Here is a 22,755-nt window from a genome sequence, read left to right on the forward strand (position 1 = left end):
GGGAATGAAATGGGGAATGAGGACGGGGATGAGGAATGGCATCCCCGGCCCCGCCCCACCCCGTGAACATCTCTAATTGCATCCAAGTGTATTTCGATATCAAACACATCCGACAAATAATTATTACCATTAATGTCAAGAGCAACGAATTCTAATACCATAAGATTTGTTATGGTAATGCTTTAGCGGGAGAAATGATAGGAGCTCGTGCCGATTATGTGTTGTAAAATTAAGGAGTGAAATGAGACATAATGGAAACACAAAAATCAAGAAATTAAAATATTAAAATAAATAATTAAAATAAAACAACAAAAGAAAATTATGGAAAAAAATTTAAGAAAATTATGAAATTTATGGAGATTTCTCACCGACGTGTGTTCTTTAAATTCCACCAAATGCCATTATATATAAACCATTTGGTAACTAGGATGAGGTATTACATGGACACTAGGCATGAATGGCCATAAGACACATGTATAAAGGCACATGGATGATATGCACTAAGACACATGGTCTTTTAGGATAGACATCTATTTTTTATAATATTTATAATATAAAACAAATTTTAGAAAAAGGAAAAAAACATACTAGTCTTAAAAAGCATGTGATGTCTTACTGTAGACATACAAGATACTTCAACTTTGACAAGATTTAATGATGACGTTAGAAATACAAGACAAAAGTATTCCTTTTAAAATATATATATATATATATATTTAGAGTGGGAAAGCACCAAACTGCATGTCGTAGTGGAGGTTCTACAGAACAAGCAATCATAGAAGTTGATGGGTATATTAAGGCAGAGATTTTAAAACTACAAACACAAGGTTTTCTGTAAATGGAAATGACCAAATATTTGCAGCCCAAAAGCCCAATGGATTTAGAGTTTTTCTTTTCCTCCCACCACCCAACCAAGCACTGTATTGAATATTTGACTTTCTATTACTACTGCTAATACTACAATTTGAGAGGGAGCTAATACCTACAGCAAAAATTCCCACTAAGATCATGGGAACAAAAAAGAGAGGAAGGGTAGTGAACTAAAAACAATGCAGGAGGAGCAAGGTGGGAGTTTACTCTTCTCCTGAATATGGGACCAGATCTGTTGTGGGTTGCCCAAATATATCAGAAATTCCCTCCCAAGTCCTTTTGTCTCTAGCTTCCCAATAACCACCCAAATAACGGTAACAACCATCTTCATCCTTTTGAAACCATCTAGGTTGCCATCCTCTCTCCTGCAACTTCCGAGCCTGCTCACATTAATAAACGTAACTTTGGTGCCACCGTATCATAAACCTTCTTAGCAAAATGCATGTGAAAGCATGTAATATAGGAATCTAGAAGATGTTTGGGAATCTAGATGTTTGGTTTCATTACACCTAGCCAAATGAGTATCCAAACTTTTGAGTGATAGACATTTAGATGTGATCCATCATCTTATGAGATGTTTGGTTGAATAACATTCAAGAAATGGCCTGTTAGAAATGGCTTTTTAAGCGCTAACAGGCTATGAACCTGTGCGATAATTTGGTCTAAATATCAAAACTCTATTGCTCTAACTTATTATCTAGTCAGTAGGTTCGAACCAAAATATAATGAATGTATTGTATGTATTAAAGTACCTGTCTCTGCAATTGTTCAAGTCTTAACTTCTCTGCGTTTGCCAACTCATATTCTCCATTTTCAAGATGTCTTTGATCTGGCCTAAGCCTTGAGTCAGTTGGAGGCAGTATTTCCATCAAACCTGGTGTGAGTTCATTCAAGGATATTGCAAAAGGAGAGAGATTATATCTCGTTTTAGCTACAGATCTGTTTCTTTCCCAGAGCAACACAGCTTCTGTCATTGGATCATATCCCTTGGGCTTTGTGGTTGGGTCTCCTAACACGTAGTACATTGCCTCATCCCACTTTCCCACCAACAGTGCAACCTTTTCTCCAGTTCTATTGTCTTGCACAAATCCATGGACCTGAGGAATGAATAAAAGAGTTCTCTTAATGGATTGTTAAGATGTTTGTATTCTTATAGTTCTGCACAAGGATGATAAACAGATCGTTTCTTGAACACAAAACTTACCTGATGTGGATTCCGGTCTATGATAGATTGTTCCTTGAACTTGAGCTTGCAGGAGTACTTGCCACTGCCTTTTATTCGCATGGTGCCATAGTGATCACAGTAAATTTTTCCCAGTATGATATTGTAAATGGAAGTAGTGACCTTGCTCCATTGAAACATCTCCCCATCCTCAAACTGTAAAGTAAGGATACCCACAGGATCAAGCTGAATGGATCTCCCCCAAAACTTACCTTTTAGATTGGAGTCTGCCCAAAATTTCCAGCCTCTTCCCTCACAATGGCAAGCAACAATCATTGGATGGTGACTTACCTGAGGGCAAGGTTGTAATGGTGAGATAAAAAGACCAAGGGGTGTGCCAACACTCCCCCAAACCACACCCTCCCCCCTCCCCTCCAAAAAAAAAAAAAAAAAAAGTGCTGTGGTAAATGTGGTAGTATCTCCAAAGGAAAGGCACGCACCCAGCTAAAAAGGAAAGCATTAATTTATATATCAAAATATTTATTTTCCAGTTGAGCAAGAGAACCATTACTTTTTCTGAGAAAAAACGGAGTCCTTTGTCTGGATAGTCAGCTTCGTAGGTTTCTCCAAGTAGAGGGTTAAATGGTTTACACTGTCGACCTTCTGTTGAAGCATAGCCCGACACGGCAAAAGCAGCAATCTTTAAAATTCTCATCAAGTCATTCCCCTGCATACCATGAATCATACTGATTAATTTAAGATATATCCAATTCGATGCAATGATAGGTATTAGATTTATAATATGGACCAATAAGATGAATAAAGAATGTGTGGAATATCCCCAGATACAGCTCTGCTCCTCACCAAACTTGTAACTTAAAAGAGGGGCTAACTTCTCTCCAAAAGTACATTTACTTCTTCCTTCTCATCTCACCGTACTTAAAAGGCATATTCTCTCTCCTCTAACTAACATCCACACCCTGATTATCTTATATTTATCTCTCTTAACATAAATATTAAAGACTTGTAATACACGAGAAACCAAGTCAGCAATGAAAAACATCATTACCAAGGCTGCATGATTAACACACATTCACATTATGGTTGTGGAAATCAAAATTTTGACGCCATTTCGATTTAACAAAGTTCTCCAGAGAGTATAATTCATCTTTTTTACTACTTTTCACAGAAACTGCATGTTTCAAATTAATTTAATTTCCATTGGTAGAGCTTTACATTTCTCACTTCCTTCAATTTCTCTCATTACTCAAAAGAATAGAGAAAATAGAACAAAAGCCAAGAAAAAAGTTCTATCATTAGCAAAAACAGGAAGTGTAACTACAAATTGATCATAAAGACAAAGAGGACACCAAATAAAAGGCAAAGTTTTTACTTGCTCCCAAGAGGTTTCATGATGTAGCAGAAAAGATAATTAGGCCAAGTCCATCGCCATAAAAGGGAAGCCCATCCCTCAAAGAGAGAACTCTCTCAAAGAACACAAAGTTCAATATTTTCAAATTGATGATGAAAAGCTTTCAATTACAAACCCTAAATGGCTATTTGTAGCCTTACATGAAAATAAGACAATTAACTACTTAATTCTAAAATATGAACTAATCTAAATTAAGAACTAAACACATATCAAACTTAAATATGCTAATTACTCTATAATTATCCTCATCATTTCACCTGCCCAAGACCCATCTTTTTTAGTCTCTCTTCCTCAATTCTTCTGCTTTCAGCTAAGTTGCTATCTCTAGCTTTGCATCTCTCTCGCTCTCCACCCACTTCCCTATTGCTATAAGTCCCACTTTCCATTTCTCACAATCTGTATTTCATTCTTTGTTGTGTTTCTTGTTCCTTGTTGCTCATCATTTCAATCTTGCATTGTCCCGTTTGGTTCTTCCTATATTTTCCGTCCTCTGTCTCTCTCTTTTATTACCTGCTTGCTATTTTTTTTCTCCTGCTTTAGACCTTATTCTCCTTATCCCTCTCCATCTTTGCCTCCACTTTCTGTCAGTTAATCCTATCTCCTCATCCAATGTTCTTTTACATAGAAACAGTTACCTTCCCATTAAGATAAATAAAACATGACAAAAAGAAGGTTCATCCTTCTAGCCAAATGAGATCACAAAAGAGCCGATATTGCCAATTTATCACTCTCTCTGCTTACTGAAATTCATATTCATATCATTTTAGTTTAAATCATGCGTCTAATTCCTCACTACGGTTCACCTTTTCTTAACATGCATTCAACAATACAAAGCATAAAGTATACAAACAAATATAGGTGACATGTAAAAGGAAACTGCTGTAACTAACCACAATTGCACTATAAAACTGTTTTCCAGGATATTGAAGAATAATAAGCGACTGACCTGCTTGCCCCATTCGAACGCTTGATCAACCAAATAAGAATATTCCAAATCCTCAAAACATTTTTGTAATGAAGACAGTGGCTCATTAAAGTAAACAGGTAGACATACTCCAGATAAGTCCTTTCCAATATTATCTTTGATAATTGACCATAAGCCAACAGGTTTCTCTTTCTCTTTCGGATCTGGGAGGCTGTCTCTTCTTTTGACATATGGATATTTCACCATCCTTATCTGGTTTTCGATTTCATGCAGATGGTCAGAGAAGTAAGAACCACCATCATATGCACAAGCAATTCCTGAGGATTCCCTACTACGATAGGAAGCACTTCTAAAAGCTTCTGCAGACAAGAAATCATTGGTATCAAAATACATTCCATCATCTTCATCTGTTTCAACATCACCTCCATCTTGACTCTCATTTTCTCCATCGAAATCAGATGCACTTCCCTCCGACATAACAGAATAGAAATCTGAAACAAGGGAGGAAAATTAGCAAAGTGTCAGACCATAAGCCAAACTATTTACCAACTTTGGACCTAGAGTACCTAATTCTACAATGGGAAACTCATAGCATATAGCATATCTAAAGGAGAGATTCGGAAAATACAAAGAACAAAATCAAGCAATTTATATTGCTAAGAAAAACTTTCAATTACGAACTCATCACCCATGTTCATTGGCTTGAATCAATCTAAAAAGAAGCACTTTGAATATTTGCACTTCACTTCATCACATTTATACTTCATAGTTTATGAATGTAGTGGTGTTGCATTTAGGAATATTAGCCGATCAAAAAGGTACATAAAAACTAACCACTGAATCTTCTATTCCCTTGTCCACAGCAAGACTCCCGTTCCTTCGTTTCATCCACAACAGTAGTTTCCAGTTCTATTTTCTCTGTCTGTAGAACAATTTTAGCACATTACTTTTCTGAAATAAGTGAAGTTCTCGAATTCTAATTGTTAGACATACTTCCAAAACTATGTGAGGTGTGAAACGAGCATGTGCATGAATGGAAATAAAGAAGATGCCTAGATGCAACAAATTTTGGATGCAAACCATACACAACGTGGCGATTCTTGAGTGGATATATAACATTGTGAATTATCAAGGATTGCATATATTTTCATGGGCTTCTTGAGTGGCAAAATTCTGAGTGGTTTAACCAGATTGGTTATATTCCAGTGGTAAACTTTACTCCATGTAATTAGACATAGACAAAGATCAATACTTGTTTCTTTTAGTTGCAAATATTCTACAAAAGATTACAGGCACTTGACCAGTTCACTCTAGTTTAACATCACTACCACATAACTAGTTAGAATATAAACAAGTTACAACAGCCCAATATATCAACCTTAACCAAAATCTTGGACTGTTCTTCTCCGACGCCAAGTCAATGTATCAAGAAAGAGAGTTATAGATGAATCGGGATGGAGGAGATACCTCCAATCGCCTCAATGTATCTAACAAAGCAACATGTTTATATTGTAGAGCTTTCAACTGGTTTTGCATCTCAGAGAGTTCAGAGAGCATAATTGATTCGCAGTCATTGATGATTGCCTCATCAATCCCTTCTTGTGACAGTCGTGAACGAAGCTTCTCTGTTGAAACAACAACCTCCTGGGATGGAAGAAAATCATTGCTGCATAACACTCTGGGGAAAAGATCTTTGGCAGACAACAAAGCATCAATCCAAGCAGCTCTGTTTTCTTTCGTTATGCATCTCAAGTGAAGAGTTTTTGTTCCAGTGAAGATGGAAAGCCTTTTATCATCTGATTTACTAGCACGAACTGAAGAAACCTGCAAAATAGGATATGTTAAGAGTAGCAAATCGCTAAAGGAAGTTGAAGAAGAGAGAAAAATAATGAACAAAAGCCAGAGTTCATACAGGGAACTCTATATTTTCTTCCCAAATTAACACTGGATCAAAATGAAAGGATTAACCCTCAACAGGAGACACTATATAGCAATTAAAGATTTCCCAGAAGGGAAGCCAAGTAAAGTCACAAACTAATGTAAGAGTTCATGAATGAAATCTGGGTACAGCTTGAACTTTTCCGTTATGAACAAGAGTGTGGAATTTTTCAGACACGTTTTCTAAGTAGTGCGAAAAACAAGCATTTCGAGCCTGCTGCCCCAAAAGATTGAAACATGCAGACCAAGCTCGTATATGTTATTATAATTCGCCAATTGAAACGCGTAGATTGACACATGCATTTTCTTGGTTAAGATGCAACATCAAACCCAACATGACACCACCGTCATGGATGTCCAATCAAGCAAAGAACCACAAAGAAGAAGACTAAAAGTGATGATTCATCCAGAGTCGAAGAAGAAAATATGTATCCTATTCTATCCCTACATACAAGATACAACCACAAAGTGAATTACAATCTCCAAAACAAAAACAGTGAGGAACCCACCTTCAAATGAACTTCACCGAAAGGTTTGCATTGCTTCTTCAACAATCCGAGTCGAGTACTTCCCCAATTAGCCTTTCTCATATACCTCAAAGAATCCTCTCCGATCACCCTAACATCTTTCTCTCTAGCAGGACTCATCAAAATCTTATCAGGACCATGAATCTTGTAGTACGAAAGAACCCCATCTTCCAACACAAACCACCTCGACCTCCAACCTCTCCCATAGTTCACCCACTTGTACAAAATCCCAGCAACGGTACCACTAACCCCACCATTGGCAACAAGTCCCTTAGAATCCCGAGGTTCAGTAACCGAGTCTTCCCCTTCATGGTTAACAGAGACAGAAAGCTTGTCCGATTCAGTCCCAACCGAGGAAACCTGAGCGGAGAACGTGGGTTTAGAAGAGCCATAGCTCAAAGTCTTAATAGGAGCATCAAGCCCTAGATGACAGTGAGATGGGGATTTGGCAACAACCGGATTAGCCCGGTCCCGATCAATAGAAACCGGCGCAATGCAGCAGAGAGGATTCATCTCAGGAAAAGAGAGAAAACCGAATACAGAACATGGATCAGGAAGACATAAGAAGCAAAGAAGTGAAAGAAAGGCTCCGGGGGGAATGATCCCAGAAAATGTAGGACCCGATCGGAGGTGGAAGGTCCTGAGGAAGGGAGAGGATTCAGAAATGACATACAGAAGAAGGAGAAGAGGAGTGAAGTAGAGAAGGCGTAGAGATCTGGTTAAGAAGATGAAGATGAAGAAGGAATAATGGAGGGGAGAGGAAAAGAAAGGTGGGTCTTAAAAGGAAAAGGGAAGGCGAGGAGAGCAGAAGCAGAACCATTAAATACGCAGTGGGGAAGGAGTAAATTCAGGGAATTGCAGCGTGGGGTGTAAGCGCAGCGCATGTTAAGCAAAATCAAAAGGGAATATTGATGAGATGGGGATTAAATTAAATGGTTTGGATTAGAGATTTAAGATTTGAGAGAGAGTGAAGAAAAGGAATAATGGGGAGGAGGAAGACGAAGAAGAAGAAGAAGAAGAAGACGAAGAAGAAGAAGAAGAAGGAAGATGATGAAGAAGAAAGTAGAAGAGTGTGAGTGGAGACAGCTAACGTGCGCATAGTGGCAAAGTAGTGATTGGGTTTAGAGGCGGGTAGGGAAGGGGGTGTCTGTTGGGTGAGGAGAATCGCTTTTTTATGTTTTTTGGAATTGTAGCCCTTCTTAGTTCTTTCTCTCTTTCTTCTTCTTCACATTTTCATCTTAATTCTTTTATTATCATGTTTTACACAAACACTCTACATTGCTTTGTGTCTTCTTTCTCTTACTTCATACTTTTTATGGCTCCACTCTTCATTGGAATCCTATGGATTACATTCTCTTTCCCTTCCCAAGATTTACAACTATATAAGATGTTATTCTTTTAATCTATTTTTTTCAAAAATACAAGCGTAACAACTACGATGATAAGAGATTGAACATCTGATGTTAATTACCATTAACCTAAACTCATTTTGCTTTTTTAATCTCATTTTGGTCTATTCATTTTCAAAGTGTTTAATTTTGATCTCTCGATGATTTTTAAATAATCATTATCTTCGTTGTTATCTTTGTTTTTCTTTTTTCCCTCTTGACAAATGAATTTATTGAGTTTCTTTGTGTGCTAATGTGGGTTTTTACTTGCACCACCTGTATAGATTGTTGATGAATGCAAAGAATGGGTAGTTGAATGTTGACTTAGAATATACATTTTGTTGAGTTAAAAGTCAAAGTCAATCTAAATCATGAGTTAGTGGATATAATATTTGTCATGATAATTGATATAATATTTATCATCTTAAAGGAAAAAAATATTCAAGTAAAAAACATAACCAATATAAAAGTCGAAGAACTTTGGTGATGTTTTAGATCAAAATTTAAAATGTAAAATTCTACTCCTTTCCTTCCAAATAAAATGTCGAATTTTAAATGTCATATCATTGGCATTACTTAAACATAATTCAATTGGTTAAAACATGTGTAATAAGATGTCCTGACTTTAAAATTTGCAGTATAATATGTTCGAAATAAAAACTAATAACCATGTGATGGTGAAATTAACAAATGTGTCAAAATTTATGTGGGGAGTTATTATAGAAAGGGAGAAAATCTTGATGGTATGGAAGTTGATGTAGTAATATAAATATATAATAAAGTGCAAAGGCCATGAGACTAGGGAGTTAATTCTATAAATAGCTGAGTAGCATTTGTCCTTCATCTACTGTGTTGTTCCATTAATTTTGACATAACTTTGTTGTTGATATTGGAAATACAATGTTTCCATTCTTTGCTTCTATTTTTGTACAATATTTTTTGGTAAATCACCTATCACATTTAGAATATAAGAAATGCAAACAAATAGAAAATGCTCATTATTCCGACTTTCACTAAAAATAAATAAATAGTAATAATAAATTGATTTTTTTAAAAACATATTTTGACCCATTGAGCTATGTTTCAATTGCTAAATAATGTTTTTAATGTACTACGTAATTATGCATTTTATTATGCATGTGGATGATTTCTATGCTTTTAGTTTTGTCCGTATATGTGATCTACATTGTTTTATTTTTAAATGAAGGTTTACTTTTTTTTAATGGTAAATGATTTGTTTGGTAGAGAATTCATATTATGTTTTATGTTTTCAATTTTACTGAATTCAGCAAATATGTGGTTAGGAAACAACTCGAATTTTATTTCTGAAAATTGTTTTCAGATTCTGTGATCCAAACAGTGCAAATTCTTGTTTTTATTGTATTCAAATTTTGAATTTTAAATTCTAAAATGTAGAATTATATTAAATAAAAATAAAAATCTTTAGAAATACAATACATTAGATTACAAACTTAATTCATGTTTAAAAAATATAATGTGTATTATGTAATGTATTATAAATGATATAATATTATAAAATAATAATTGTATATTTTTTTTAAACACAAATTATATTGAAAATAAATTAATAATCGTCTGTTGTCAACTAAATATTAGTAGGTAACTATAACTGGTTTTATAATTCATAAATATATGGTATCAAATGCATTTCAACTACCAAACACATATATGAAAATGTGAAATACAATTTTGTTATCATTGAATCCCTTGTGTTTCAAATTTATGTTTTCAAATTATTTACTAAACAAGTCCTAAACAATTTAGTGTTAATCTGAGTTAAAAGACATGATGCACTGGTATTATACACTTAACTAAAATGTAAGTCTATCTCATATCTCGATCTAAATAATAATGATGTGAATTTATTATTTTAAAATAATTTTTTATAGTATTTTGTTGATTTAATACAATTTAATATAACAAATACTCTTTATTTTCATGCCTATATCGTATAATATATTAATTATTGATGATTTTGGTGGCAGTGATAATAAATTAACTATTCTTTTAAGTTCAACAACGTAACACATAGATTCAAGGACTTCAAATATTTATTGACTAATGGAATATACTTTAACCAATTGACCTATGTTCAACGGATATAATTAACTAGCTAGTTGGATGAATTCCAAATTAAAATGTAATTCTACATTATAGTATTCACCTTTTCTAGAGAGATTTGTCTAAACAATATTTATTAATTAATAGATTATTAAAGTGATAAAAGATTTGCATATATATTTTATTGATAAAGAAAATTAGAACTCAAACCAACTAAATCGAGTTGTTGTTTTCAAATATATATAGTTATTGTTTTTTTTAAAAAAAAAGTGTTGGATTCATACTTTTTCTGATTTTGAAGTAGAATATTTAGAATAGGTTGTTTTCCTTGTGTGTTAAATAAGAATCTCCTACTCGAAGTGAAGGATTGATGCTTCCTTTATTTTGTTGAATTATTGAAAGAAGAAAACTCCTTAGTGTATTCATGGGTCACCCAATTGTCTAATAGCTTTTATTATGTGACCATTACTTCTAAAAATAAAAAAATAATATATTTTTTAAAAATTGAGGAGCACAATAATGCACAACGAGAACATGGATATGGAGAAAATATAATATAATAATAAATGAATATAATAATAATATATAAAATAAATAAATAAATAATAAATAATATAAAATAATAAAAGTGAAATTATGAAAATTTCTCCAAAATTCTCCATTAATTTTTCAATCTTTTTGAATTGCTCACCAATATGTATGCCTCTACAAAATCCACCAAATTTCATTATTTATAGGTAATTTGGCAAGTAGGAGGTAGATTACATGAACACTAATATTGTGTAATCTTGAGATACATGGACAACACATGGGGTAATAGGATTATGACACATGTCCTTTGGACACTCAGCACAAGCATCTATATTACACTTAATTCATAATATTTATAATACTCCCCCTTAGATGCCTATATGTATATGAAATATGTCTCGTTAAAATCTTACTAGGAAAAAATCTCATGGAAAAAAATCTTAGTGAAAGAAAAAGAGTATATATTTCATATAATTTATACTCCTAAAAGAATACAATATACTTGCTCCCCCTCATGAAAACATTATTTAAGCTCTTTGAGTCGCCGCATTCCAATGTTGTGCACCAATTCTTCAAAGGTTACGATTGGTAACGATTTTGTAAATAAGTTTGTTAGGTTATCCTTCGAACAAATTTGTTGTACGGTGATGTCGCAATTTTCTTTAAGATCATGAGTTTAGAAAAGTTTTGGTGAAATATGTTTTGTTCTATCTCCTTTCATATATCCTCCTTTGATTCTGGCTATACAAGTTGTGTTGTCTTCATATAATATTGTTGGAAGATTTTTATTAGAAGAAAAACCACATGTTCCACGAATGTGTTGATGATAGGACCGATGCCCTAAATCTCGTAGTTTCGAAGTTTGTAATTTATTTTTACAAACGGGTAATTTATTTAATAAAATAAGTTATTGTTTTATTTGACATTTAGTTTCATTAACCGAAATCTAATAAACTAAGATTCTAGGTTATTTAATGTAGCTTAAACATGTATGTCATGTATGTGGTGACATACAAATGGATCATGTTTATGTGATAACCTAAAAGGTCTGTAGCAAATGGATAAAGTTGGGTACCTTATCCTAATGACACTATGGATACGACTCCCTTTGTAATTGTTACAATTGCTGTAAAGTATTATAAATGATCTACTCCTGATCATTCATGTAGAGACATGTGAGTGGGGATATCCTATACAAAGAGTTTTTTATAAGACTAGACCATTAAATGACTAGTCTCTCTTTATAATGCCATTACTTGAAGTTCACGAGGATAACCATAGGTCACCCGACCTTAATCTTGAGTGACTTGTGAACTCCTGCCTATTAAGGCGGTCTTTTGATCTGTATGGGTGATAGTGCTCAGATTCACTGACTTAATGTGCCTACCATTTTGGGGATTCATTCGAGTGGGGAGCTAGAAACACAGCTACGTTAGAAGAAATTCACTCCTTCTCGTTGTTAGAATAAGTAGATAAATTGCTTCCTTAAATGCTAATTCCGAGTTTTGAACAATAAGACGCCTCCCTCTCTCACTAGCTAGAGAGGGGTCTAGTTATAGTGGGACTATGACTAATTATTCATTAGAGAGATCGGTGGTACTTAAGGAGTTAGATGTAACTACAGAGGTAAAATGGTAATTTTGATCCAATTATACTTATGAGCAATTTGTGAAGGGTCAATGCATTGTTGATTGGTTATATCCGATGGACACATAAATATATTTACAGTGCGAAAAGTGCAGTTGTCGATCTTTAGTGGAGCGAGCAGTAGTTAATGAATGTTGATTAATTTAATTAAAGAGTTTAGTGGAGTGACCACAAAGGCTTTTATCGAAGGTTTGTGAGAGGATTTTCAAAGATCACACGACCACTGAGCGCATTGTTAGAGTTAAATAGACCCTTTATATTCAATGAAGACTGTCATAACGCATTCGAAACTTTGAGGTATGTGTTAACTACAACTCTGATATATAATAGCCCTGGATTAGACGCAACCTTTCATTCTAATGTGCAACAGAAGTGATGTGGCAGTCGGAGCGTTGGGTTAGAAAAAGGGAAACTTAATACACCCCATTTCCTACTTGTCGAAAACACTGAACGAGTCCCGGGAACATTACACCACTATCGAAAAAGAAATGTTAGCAGTAGTGTTTGCCATTGAAAAACTCAAAGCTTATGTGGTTGGTGTGTTAGCAACAATCTATACAGAACACTCCACTATTAAGTTCTTGATGGGCAAGAAGGATGCGAAGCCCAGGTTGATTCGTTGGGTGTTGCTACTATAAGAGTTTGATGTGGAAATTAAAGATAGAAAAGGTATTGAGAACCAGGTGGTTGATCACCTATCAAGGCTGAAGAATAAAGAGCTACAACTAGGATAAGTTGAGATTCGAGATGCGTTCCCTGATGAACCCCTACTTAGAGTTGAGGACAAGGAACCATGATACGCTGACATAGTCAATTACTTAACCACAAAATAATTCCCTGAAGACTTCAATGCCCAGCAAAAGAAATGGCTTTCACATGATTGCAAATTCTATTTTTGGGACGAACCGTTTCTATACAAACAAGGCCCAAATTCCATCATGCGTTGATGCGTTCCCAAAGTTGAAACACAATGCATCCTAGTTGAATGCCATGACTCTCCTTACGGAGGTCACTCTGGAGGACAAAAGGTTGGTGTTAAAGTCCTTCAATGTGGGTATGGCCAACACTTTTCAAAGATGCAAGGGAATATGTACTGAAATGCGACCCATGCCAATGCACCGTTAATATCTCTTCAAAGGATGCAATGCTACTTAACAACATACAAGAAGTTGAACTATTTGATGTTTGGGGCATTGATTTTATGGGGTCTTTCCCTCAGTCTTGCGAACAACAATACATCTTAATAGCAGTGGATTATGTATCCAAATGAGTTGAAGCAGTAGTATATGCCAAAAATGATGCACCAACCGTTTCAAAATTTCTGACCAGAAAAATTTTCATGCGCTTTGGGATGCCAAGAGGCATTAATAAGTGATGAAGGTACACATTTTCTCAACCCTATCATTTATAAGTTACTTGCCAAATATAATGTCGGACACAAGATAACTACCGTATACCATCCACAAACTGATGGGTTATCAATGCATCTAGGAAAGATTGGGCACAAGAGCTTGATGAAGCTCTTTGGGCGTACATGACTACTACAAGACACCTATAGGTATGTCTCTTTACTCATTGGTATTTGGAAAAGCTTGTCATTTACCTTTGGAGTTGGAGCACAGGGTGTTCTTGTTAGGGTTGATGCCCTAAATCTCGTAGGATCCTATAATTTGTAAACATTGTTGAACAAACTCTTTATGTATTTAATAAAATATATGATGCTTTATTCATTGTCTATAAAATATATGATATTTTAGTTGCATTAACCACAAACCAATAAACTAACATCCAAGGTTATCTTTGTAACTTAAACATGTATGTGGAGACATATGGGTGGATTATGTTTAAGTGATAACTTAAATGGTCTGTAGTAGATAGATAAGACTGAATACCTTATCCTGGTTATACTATGAGTATGACCCACTTTATAGGTGTTACATTTTTTGTAAAGTACTACAAATGATCTGATCCTAATCATTCATGTATAAACATGCGAGCGGGGATATCTATACAAAGGAGATTATATAAGACCAGGCCACGAAATGTTTAGTCTCATTATATAACACCATTCATAATAGAGACTTACATTTCATCAGGATGACCATAGGTAACATGATATGAATCCTGAGTGAGTTGTGAACTCCTGCCTATGAGGACAGTCCTTTGATTTGTATGGGTGAGAGTGGCCAGATCATCAACTCAACAAGCCTACCGTTTTGGGGATTTACCTGATTGGGGAGTTAGAAACACAACTATACAACATGGAATTCACTCCTTCCCCAAAGCAAGGGTAAGTAGATAAATTGCTCCCTTAAGGGATGTTTCTGGATCTTGACAATGTGGCACTACACCCTCTTCTGGCCTGAGAATGGTTTAGTTATAGTAGGACTATGATCTATCGTTCATTAGAGGTATCAATGGTACTTAAAGAGTTAGATGTAACTACAAAGACAAAATGGTAATTTGGCCCAGCTATACTTACAAGCAATTGGTGAAGGGTCATCGTATGGTTGATTAGTTATATCCAATGGACACAGAAATATATTTGTAGTGTGAAAAATGCAACTGTCGATCTTTAGTGGAGTGTCTGACAGTTACAAGAGTTTAATTAATTATTCATGTACCATTAGAGCTTTAAACTACAGGTTCATGAGGTCCCCTTGGTAGCTTAATAGGATTTAGTTGAGAATCAATTTTTGGATTAATTTGAATTGTTCAAATTAATAGAGGGATTTAATTATATATGATATAATTAAGTTGTTTCAATTATATGTGATATAATTAAGTTGTTTCAATTATATGTGATATAATTGTTATAATGTATTTGATACATTATAAGCTTAGTAGGAGGAAATAAATATTTGAGTGAGATTCAAATATATTTTCTATGAATGAGATTCATAGTTTTTCAATATAATATAAATATGATTTATATTAGATGCCATATTATAGAGAAAAGAAACTATAGTTTATATTGTATGTGATACAATATTAAAACTATAGGTTATATGTTATATTTATATAACATATAATTTAATATATATACATATATATAATATTATAAGTTAGTTATCATATATTTATATTATTATTATTATTTTGATAATAAGGAAGGGAGTTACAAATCCCTTCCCCATCTTTTCTTTCCACCCATATTAATGGGGGTGGTTATTCTATTTGGCAAAAGAGAATAAAAAGAAAATTATTTTCTTCTTGTTCTGGACGTTGAAATTGGTTAAACGATTGAGAAAGATTTTACAGAAGTGTTATATGAGTTTGTCTTGTGTGAGAATTCTCAATCTTCCTCATCCAACTTAAACTTTCCCTCTTAAAAAAAATAGTTAGAGCCCACCACTCCTGGGTTCTCACCCTGAGAATACCAAGGTTTCATTGTGGTAATGTCCAGGTTTTTGTTTGAGGCTTATCTTGAAGAAGGTCTTCAAATTGCTCGTGATTGTTCAAGGGAAAAATCGTGAAGAAAAAGGTCTTCAAAGGTGAGGTTTCTTGAAACTCTTTTTCTTTTAAAGCATGCTATAATTTATATTAAATGCATATCTTATTACTTATTTATTGTAAAACTTTGTATTCGATAAATTATGGAATTTGGTTGATCCGCTTCCACCTAAGGTTCTCTCATTATAGAGTTCCTTCAATTCTGGGCAGTAAAGAAGCTGAAGCTGAACTTGGAAGTCACAGGAGAAAATCATAAGCTACAACTTAATAAACTTGATGAGTGGTAGCTCAATGCCTATGAGAATGCGGAAATCTACAAAGAGAAGACCAAGTGTTGGCATGACCAATGCCTCAGTAAGAAGTAATTCTTTACTAGTCAAAAAGTTCTATTGTTTAACTCGCGTTTACGACTGTTCCCAGGCAAGCTAAAATCTAGATGGTTAGGACTGTTCATCATTAAGACACGGAGCCGTGGAACTCATGCGAGAGGATAGTATAACTGCATTCAAAGTAAATGGGCAGCGGGTAAAGCCCTACTTTGAAGGAAACTTGGAACACCAGAAATCATCCATCGAGCTAAGCGAAGCTATTTGAGGTTCGTGTTGAAGTGTCCCTAAGTTTGAATCAGACATACACTCCAGGGGTGCTTTTTTTCTACTGCTTTACTATTTTGTCTTTCTTTTATATCATGTGTTTGCATTGATCTTTGCTTTAATTCTTTTTTGCTTTTTTTTTTCTTTCCATGTGGCTGATTATTTATCTTGCATGTTTTTTAATGCATGTTAGAAAACCAACTTTATGAAAGTTCAAAATTTAGGAAAGGGTACTTAGGTAGTGGCGTTAGAACTAGGCCATGCCTATGCGTTGGAAGATAAAAGGAGGTTCTCTGGGGAGATGAACCAATCAAGTGTTTGGGTGGCCCGAGAAGCATCTCTTCCCATTCACATTAAATTAGCAGCCAGAATGTCACCCTTAGCTGACATCTGTCAGCTTTGTCCCCTTCTCTCTCTCCACTATGTTGTGCTATAAAAAGACACCTGAGCCCTTCTTCCTCGAGCCCTCAACTTTCCAGCCATTCAAGATCACCTGTTTGTCATTCGTTCAAGCTTCTTTAGTGCAAATCACAATGTCAGATGCCTCGGATAGCCAAAATCTTTTTATAAGCTTCACCGAAGACTTGTCAGTAAGCTCTTTCTCTTCTTCCGTTTCCCTATCGCCTGAATCCTCTCCTACTCCTTTCTTGAAACCCTCTGTTTTAGCCAAACAACATAGCGGTCAATCTTCTACTTTCCTGAAACCACCCCAACCCAAACTCACCATAGCACAAACTCTAGTGAAAACCACAATACACACCTCCACCTCCGCCAAAACCCTACCAAAACTCCAGGTGTCTGTGTCATCTACTAGACCCAAGTCCTCGATGCCAGTAAAACCAACGCAGACGTGGCAACTTGCATCTAAAGGCCCTGCCAAATCAGCTTCCATTCAACCTTAAAAAAAGGCTGCTCCTCCACCAACTATCCCAACCATCACTCCCAATATCCCAATGCATGACCGAATTCTGGAGCATATTCAAACAGCTGTATCGCCTGTTGTGCGTCCAGTAGCACCCCCCATCATCAAACACTTAGCCATAATTTTTCCCAGTGAAGTGGCTGAAACCATCCAAATTGCCCGGTCTTCCTCACCTATTTCTATTTCTTTAGGATCGCCGCATACACCTACCTCTACCCCACCCATTACACCACCTGTGCCTACTAGCGATCCACCAAGTTCTAACAGCCTAACGTTGGAACAAACCCCACACCCAACTAACTCTCAAGAGTTGGCTTGCAGAGATGAGCAAGAGGTCTTTGGACCAATCTTAGCCAACCTAGACCAAAGGCAGATGAAAGAGATAGATCAGATATGCGTCCAATCCATACTAATGCATCTAGAGAAGAAGTTGGACAACAAAGCATGAGTAGCACCTCAAGTACAGTAGAGAAAACAATGGATGAGGCAAATCGCTACGCGATAATGCTAGAGTAAGAGATGGAAGAAGAAGAAATGGATGCAAGGACAAGAGAAGTCGACCCTGACGCATCCCATCAACGCTGATCTGATGCGAATGATGGGCCATCGGGGAATATTATGAGAAGAAAAAGGAGATTTATTGTGGAGGAAGATGAAGAAGTAAATGAGAATGAAGTTGCAACCGATCCTGTGGTTGCAACGGGGAAAGTAGCTTCAACTCAAGTGAGTTGGAACGCAGGCTCAAAAAGTATAGGCCTGCACGTCAAGGGTAAAGGAAAACAACCCTTCAAAAGAGTGGGATGAAAAAGCCAGGGCATTAGCCTGTGAGGCAAGAAAATATGAGGCAGCAAGAGAAAAGAAGGTGACAACTGCGTCACCAAGATAGGTCAAAGGAAAGAAGCGTCAATTCAGTGATATATTAATTGAGAAAGGGTTATTCCTCGAGCATAGCCCATTGCCGGAGTACATCATGGACACCATTGACGCAATGGGTTGGTGTCAGCTATGTGTAGGCCCTATAAGGATCTAGCCTCGCCTCGTCCACACCTTCTACGAAAGTCAATTTGATGAAAAGAAAGATGTGGCACTGGTAGAGGACATCTTAGTAAACTTCTCTCCCAACATAATCAATGAAGTACTCGACGCAGTCAACAATCCAGACATAGAGGGAAATTGCATCCTTGAAAAACCAACTCCAAAACAACTGGAAGATGCGTTATGAACAATGGCCAAGCCTAGAAGTACATGGTAGATCTCAAGAACGAGCGTAATGATGATGGCTTCCAGGAACTTACTACCCAACGCCAACCTTTGGCTATACCTGATCTATTGGGAATGTCCTAAAACTCGCAGTTTGTAATCATAGAAACATATTCTATTTATCACTAAAAGTGTTATTGAAATTGCATTATGTTATAAAATCCAATAAATGAATCCATGGCTATAGTATGAATACTGTGATTTTATATAGAGACATAAAGGAGGATCAAGTTATAATATATAGCCAAGAAGGTCTATAAGTATATGGATGAGATTGGGTACCTCGTCTTGAGAACACTATGGATGTGACCTACTTTGTATATTGATACAAACGACATGATCCCGAAATTGTTCATGTGGGGACATGCAAGTGGAGGCATCCCATGCAAAATAGTAACAATTACAAAGTGGGTTGTATCCGCAATGTTATCAAGATAAGGCACCCAACCTTATCCATTTACTAAAGACCTTTTAGGTTATAACTTCAACATGAACTACTTGTATGTCTACCACATATTGTTCACCAACATCATATAACCTTAGATCTTAGTTTATTGGGTTGAATTAATGTAGTTTGTGTCACATTGATAGACGAAATTTCTACGTTGATGAATGATTCAAGTTCATGTCCCCGACAATGGAGCTAAAAACTTGATAGATGAAATTTATGCGTTGATGAATGATTCAAGTTCTTATCCCCGACAACAGCGCCAAAAACTTGTAAAGATTTAAAATGAATGATGATGATGCGCTATGACTTATGATATTGCAATATTTCGTTCTAAATGTATGCGATGATGCTTAAATGTTTCGTAGTATGTGTACGTGTACTGCGCGTGTCACAAGTTTTCTTACGCTGGAACCAAGTATAATACCAACGCAAGTTTCTCAGAGTGATCTGAGGTCGAACACAGGGATTGTTGTGATTAATGCGATACTAATGTGGTATATGCGACCGGTTAAAATAAAGAATAATGAATTGGTTTTGCGAAAAGTAAAATGCAGTAAAGAGTAAATTGCGATAAAGAATAAAATATGATAATAAATAAAGTGGGGTAAAAGTAAGTTGCGATGATAAAAGTAAAGTGCGGTGAAATAAATTGCGGTGATAAAATAAATGAATAAACTATTAATATACAGGTTGAGGACTGGCTGTGAAGTTGTGCAAAAGAATCTGATGAATGTGGTGGCAAATCTTGTGAAATGAATCAGAAAAAGAATGGGTTGAGGGAAAGGACATCGTAAGATCGTCAATCTTGTTGAGGACGCAACTAAGGTTCCGCTTTCCTTTGGCTTACACCTTTCAGTGATCGGCCGCATTCCCATATGTCTATGGTGAAACAGACGTGATGAACGCAAGGTTGTTTTCATCTTTGGAAATACTTCTCACTTTAGTTAATGCATTCTTCCAACCTTCTTTCGATAGGCGAAATAACATCTTCACTTCTGCTCTCACAGATGAAGATGCCGTCAAGCATGCTTTAGCTAAACTTAGCCGATTTCCTTAACAAGGATTAACTCACTCGCTTAATCCTTCCCTTTTACCCAGGGGATTAGTTACACATGATGGGGAAAATGGATGATGAATGTGTGGAAAAGAACAGAGAAATGACAATGAATACGATAATGATATTTAAATCTAGAGATCAACATTTGTACAGATAGTGAATGAAAGATTAAAGATAGATGAACACAGTAGATAAATTGGAAAATAAGAATAAATATGGAAAGAGTGTCAACGTCTTGACACAGATCCCAATCAGAGACGTTGTTCTTGCCAGCGTGTGGAAGAAATGGAGTGGAAAGCTTCCCTCTCAGGCCTTCTTTCTAGATAGAAGTGACCTCTTGCACAGAGCTTCTTCTTCGGGGATGAAAATAATTTCTTGCTCGGAGACTTACCTTTCAGTCTTATCTCATCATTCTCCCAGATTTTCTCTGGATTGTCTCTTCAGACCAACCTCCTTAACATTGAATTTGAGGAAGCTATTTATAGACCTTGGCTCTTTTTGTATTAGTGGTCCCACTTTGAAAATCTGATAATTCCTACCATGGCATAGTGGAAATGTCCGCTCTGCTCCACGATCAATCTATCAGAATCGTACAATAGAAAAGCTGTACACTTGTCAGAAGTTCTTGCGAATGCATTGCTCTTTACATCTTCGATCGATCGTCACATGTGGTGTAATTGTTTTAATCTCTTATCGATTACCGCATGCGGTGGAAATGCGTTGATCGCTTGAATCCATGATCGATCGTCGCATGTGCTGCAATTGCATTGATCTTTTTCATTCTTGATCGATTATCGCATGCAATGTGGATGCATATATTCTCAACCTAGAAAGAGATGTGAAGACAGAAGATGCCAACCCTCTTATGACATCCACTGCCCATCTCAACTCTAGAACCCTGTTCTCCAAAGTTTCATGCACCTGATATACAATTTATAGTATACATTCATCTATACAATCCCCACAACATATGCAACAACCTCACATACACATGCTATGTATACACATTAAAATAATTGACACATATAAGTTACACAACAGTGGGTCCCATCACCAAACTACCTTTGTCTCTAAAATGTACATGATAGTTACATAATCATACAACTTATCCACCTAAGCTCCTTCTACTTCTAATCCTTCAGAGACTTGATCTTTGAGTGGCAGACTGGCTGATCAACAAGGCTCTGGGGTGTTGAACGCTACCTGGGAAAAATGAAAACTATGAAAAGGGTGAGCTACATGTCTAACGAGTGACTTCTTAAAATATGCTATTTAGTAGACATGGCTTGAAAACATAATAATTCATAAACATAAACATAAAACTCTTTAACTCTGGGTTAAGCAACATTAAAAGCATTGGAAATATGACATCTTCGAAAGTGCTTTTAGGAACCCTAGAAATCTCGTAAGACATTCAGTTCATTTGAAAATCATTATTCTCTAGCCTTATTTGAGGGAGAGCCCTTTTGTTCAATCGCTCAACATCGAAATCCTTAGCTGATGTAGAGTAATCTTAATACAATCAGCTTTGTTAATGTAGTACCTACGTGCACGTGGTCAAGCCCCAAAGGCTACTCATATGCCCTAGATACCGCCATCCTTTAGGTAATAGAGGACCCAGATTCCTTCATACCTTAAGTATCAGGTTTCCTCGATAAAACATCATACAACTTTATTTAAGATAAAATTCAGTATTCTCAAGCATAAAGCATCCCATTAAAAATGTTAGGATTGGTATCCTAATTCTCCCAGAGTCTCGTTGTTTTGTAAAGATACACATTGTTTAATGAATAAAATAAGTGTTATTTAATTCTAGCATTTACTCATATCCAATAAACAAAGCTCCTTGGTTATCTTATGTGAACTTAAGCATGTATATGTGATATACAAGTTTTCCTAATAAGACCCAAGTATAAGCTTCACTAGGTTTCCTGGTAAGTCCGGGGTCGAACACAGGGACTACTGAGTAAATGTGCGACAGCTACTCTGATTCTCTTGCGGAGGTGAAAACAAATAAGTTGGATGATGTTTTGATTAAAGGTATTTCCTATGCGATGGAGTTTGAATGTAGAGTTGATGAAATCAAGAGTTACAATGAGTATACGATGAAGGGGTTGAGAAGGGGTTTAGCTAACATTTCCTAAGATTATGCACAAGTTATACGATCATGCTACACAAAAATAACAGCACGTCATCTCTCAATGCAAATGCCAAACTTCCTATTTCTAGGACACATGCGATGTATACGAAGAAGTTGATAGGACTTATGTTTAAGCCTCTATTCTTGTTTATGTGATGATGAATGATGCACACATTAAATAAGGTGACCGCATACTATCATATCCTATTTCTAAGGTGCATGCGATGTGTTTATAGCAATAGAACTTATGTCTAAGTTTAAGTTTCTATTTCTTGCTTATGCGGTTCTAATCTGACTCTCTCAAGCCTTGATTCTAATCTGATTCTTTTAAGTCTAGATTCTATCTTTAGACTACTCTCTCAAGTATCTCTGAAGGG

General features: G+C 35.8%; 1 protein-coding gene across 1 annotated transcript; it reads right to left on the bottom strand.

Annotated features, from left to right (window-relative positions):
* Positions 1-763: 763 nt before the first annotated feature.
* On the bottom strand, positions 764-8,076 carry ORP1D (OSBP(oxysterol binding protein)-related protein 1D). Its single transcript, XM_039036258.2, has 8 exons — positions 6,837-8,076; positions 5,857-6,213; positions 5,224-5,311; positions 4,411-4,880; positions 2,604-2,759; positions 2,075-2,383; positions 1,623-1,967; positions 764-1,250 (listed from the first exon to the last, which is right to left on the bottom strand). Exons 1-8 carry the CDS (start codon positions 7,365-7,367, stop codon positions 1,074-1,076), a joined length of 2,433 nt encoding a protein of 810 aa, XP_038892186.1. The 5' UTR covers positions 7,368-8,076; the 3' UTR covers positions 764-1,073.
* Between the last annotated feature and the right edge of the window lie 14,679 nt (positions 8,077-22,755).

This window comes from Benincasa hispida, chromosome 7, assembly GCF_027475165.1.
Source record: "Benincasa hispida cultivar pf3 chromosome 7, pf3_genome.v1.1, whole genome shotgun sequence".
NCBI classification, from domain to species: domain Eukaryota; kingdom Viridiplantae; phylum Streptophyta; class Magnoliopsida; order Cucurbitales; family Cucurbitaceae; genus Benincasa; species Benincasa hispida.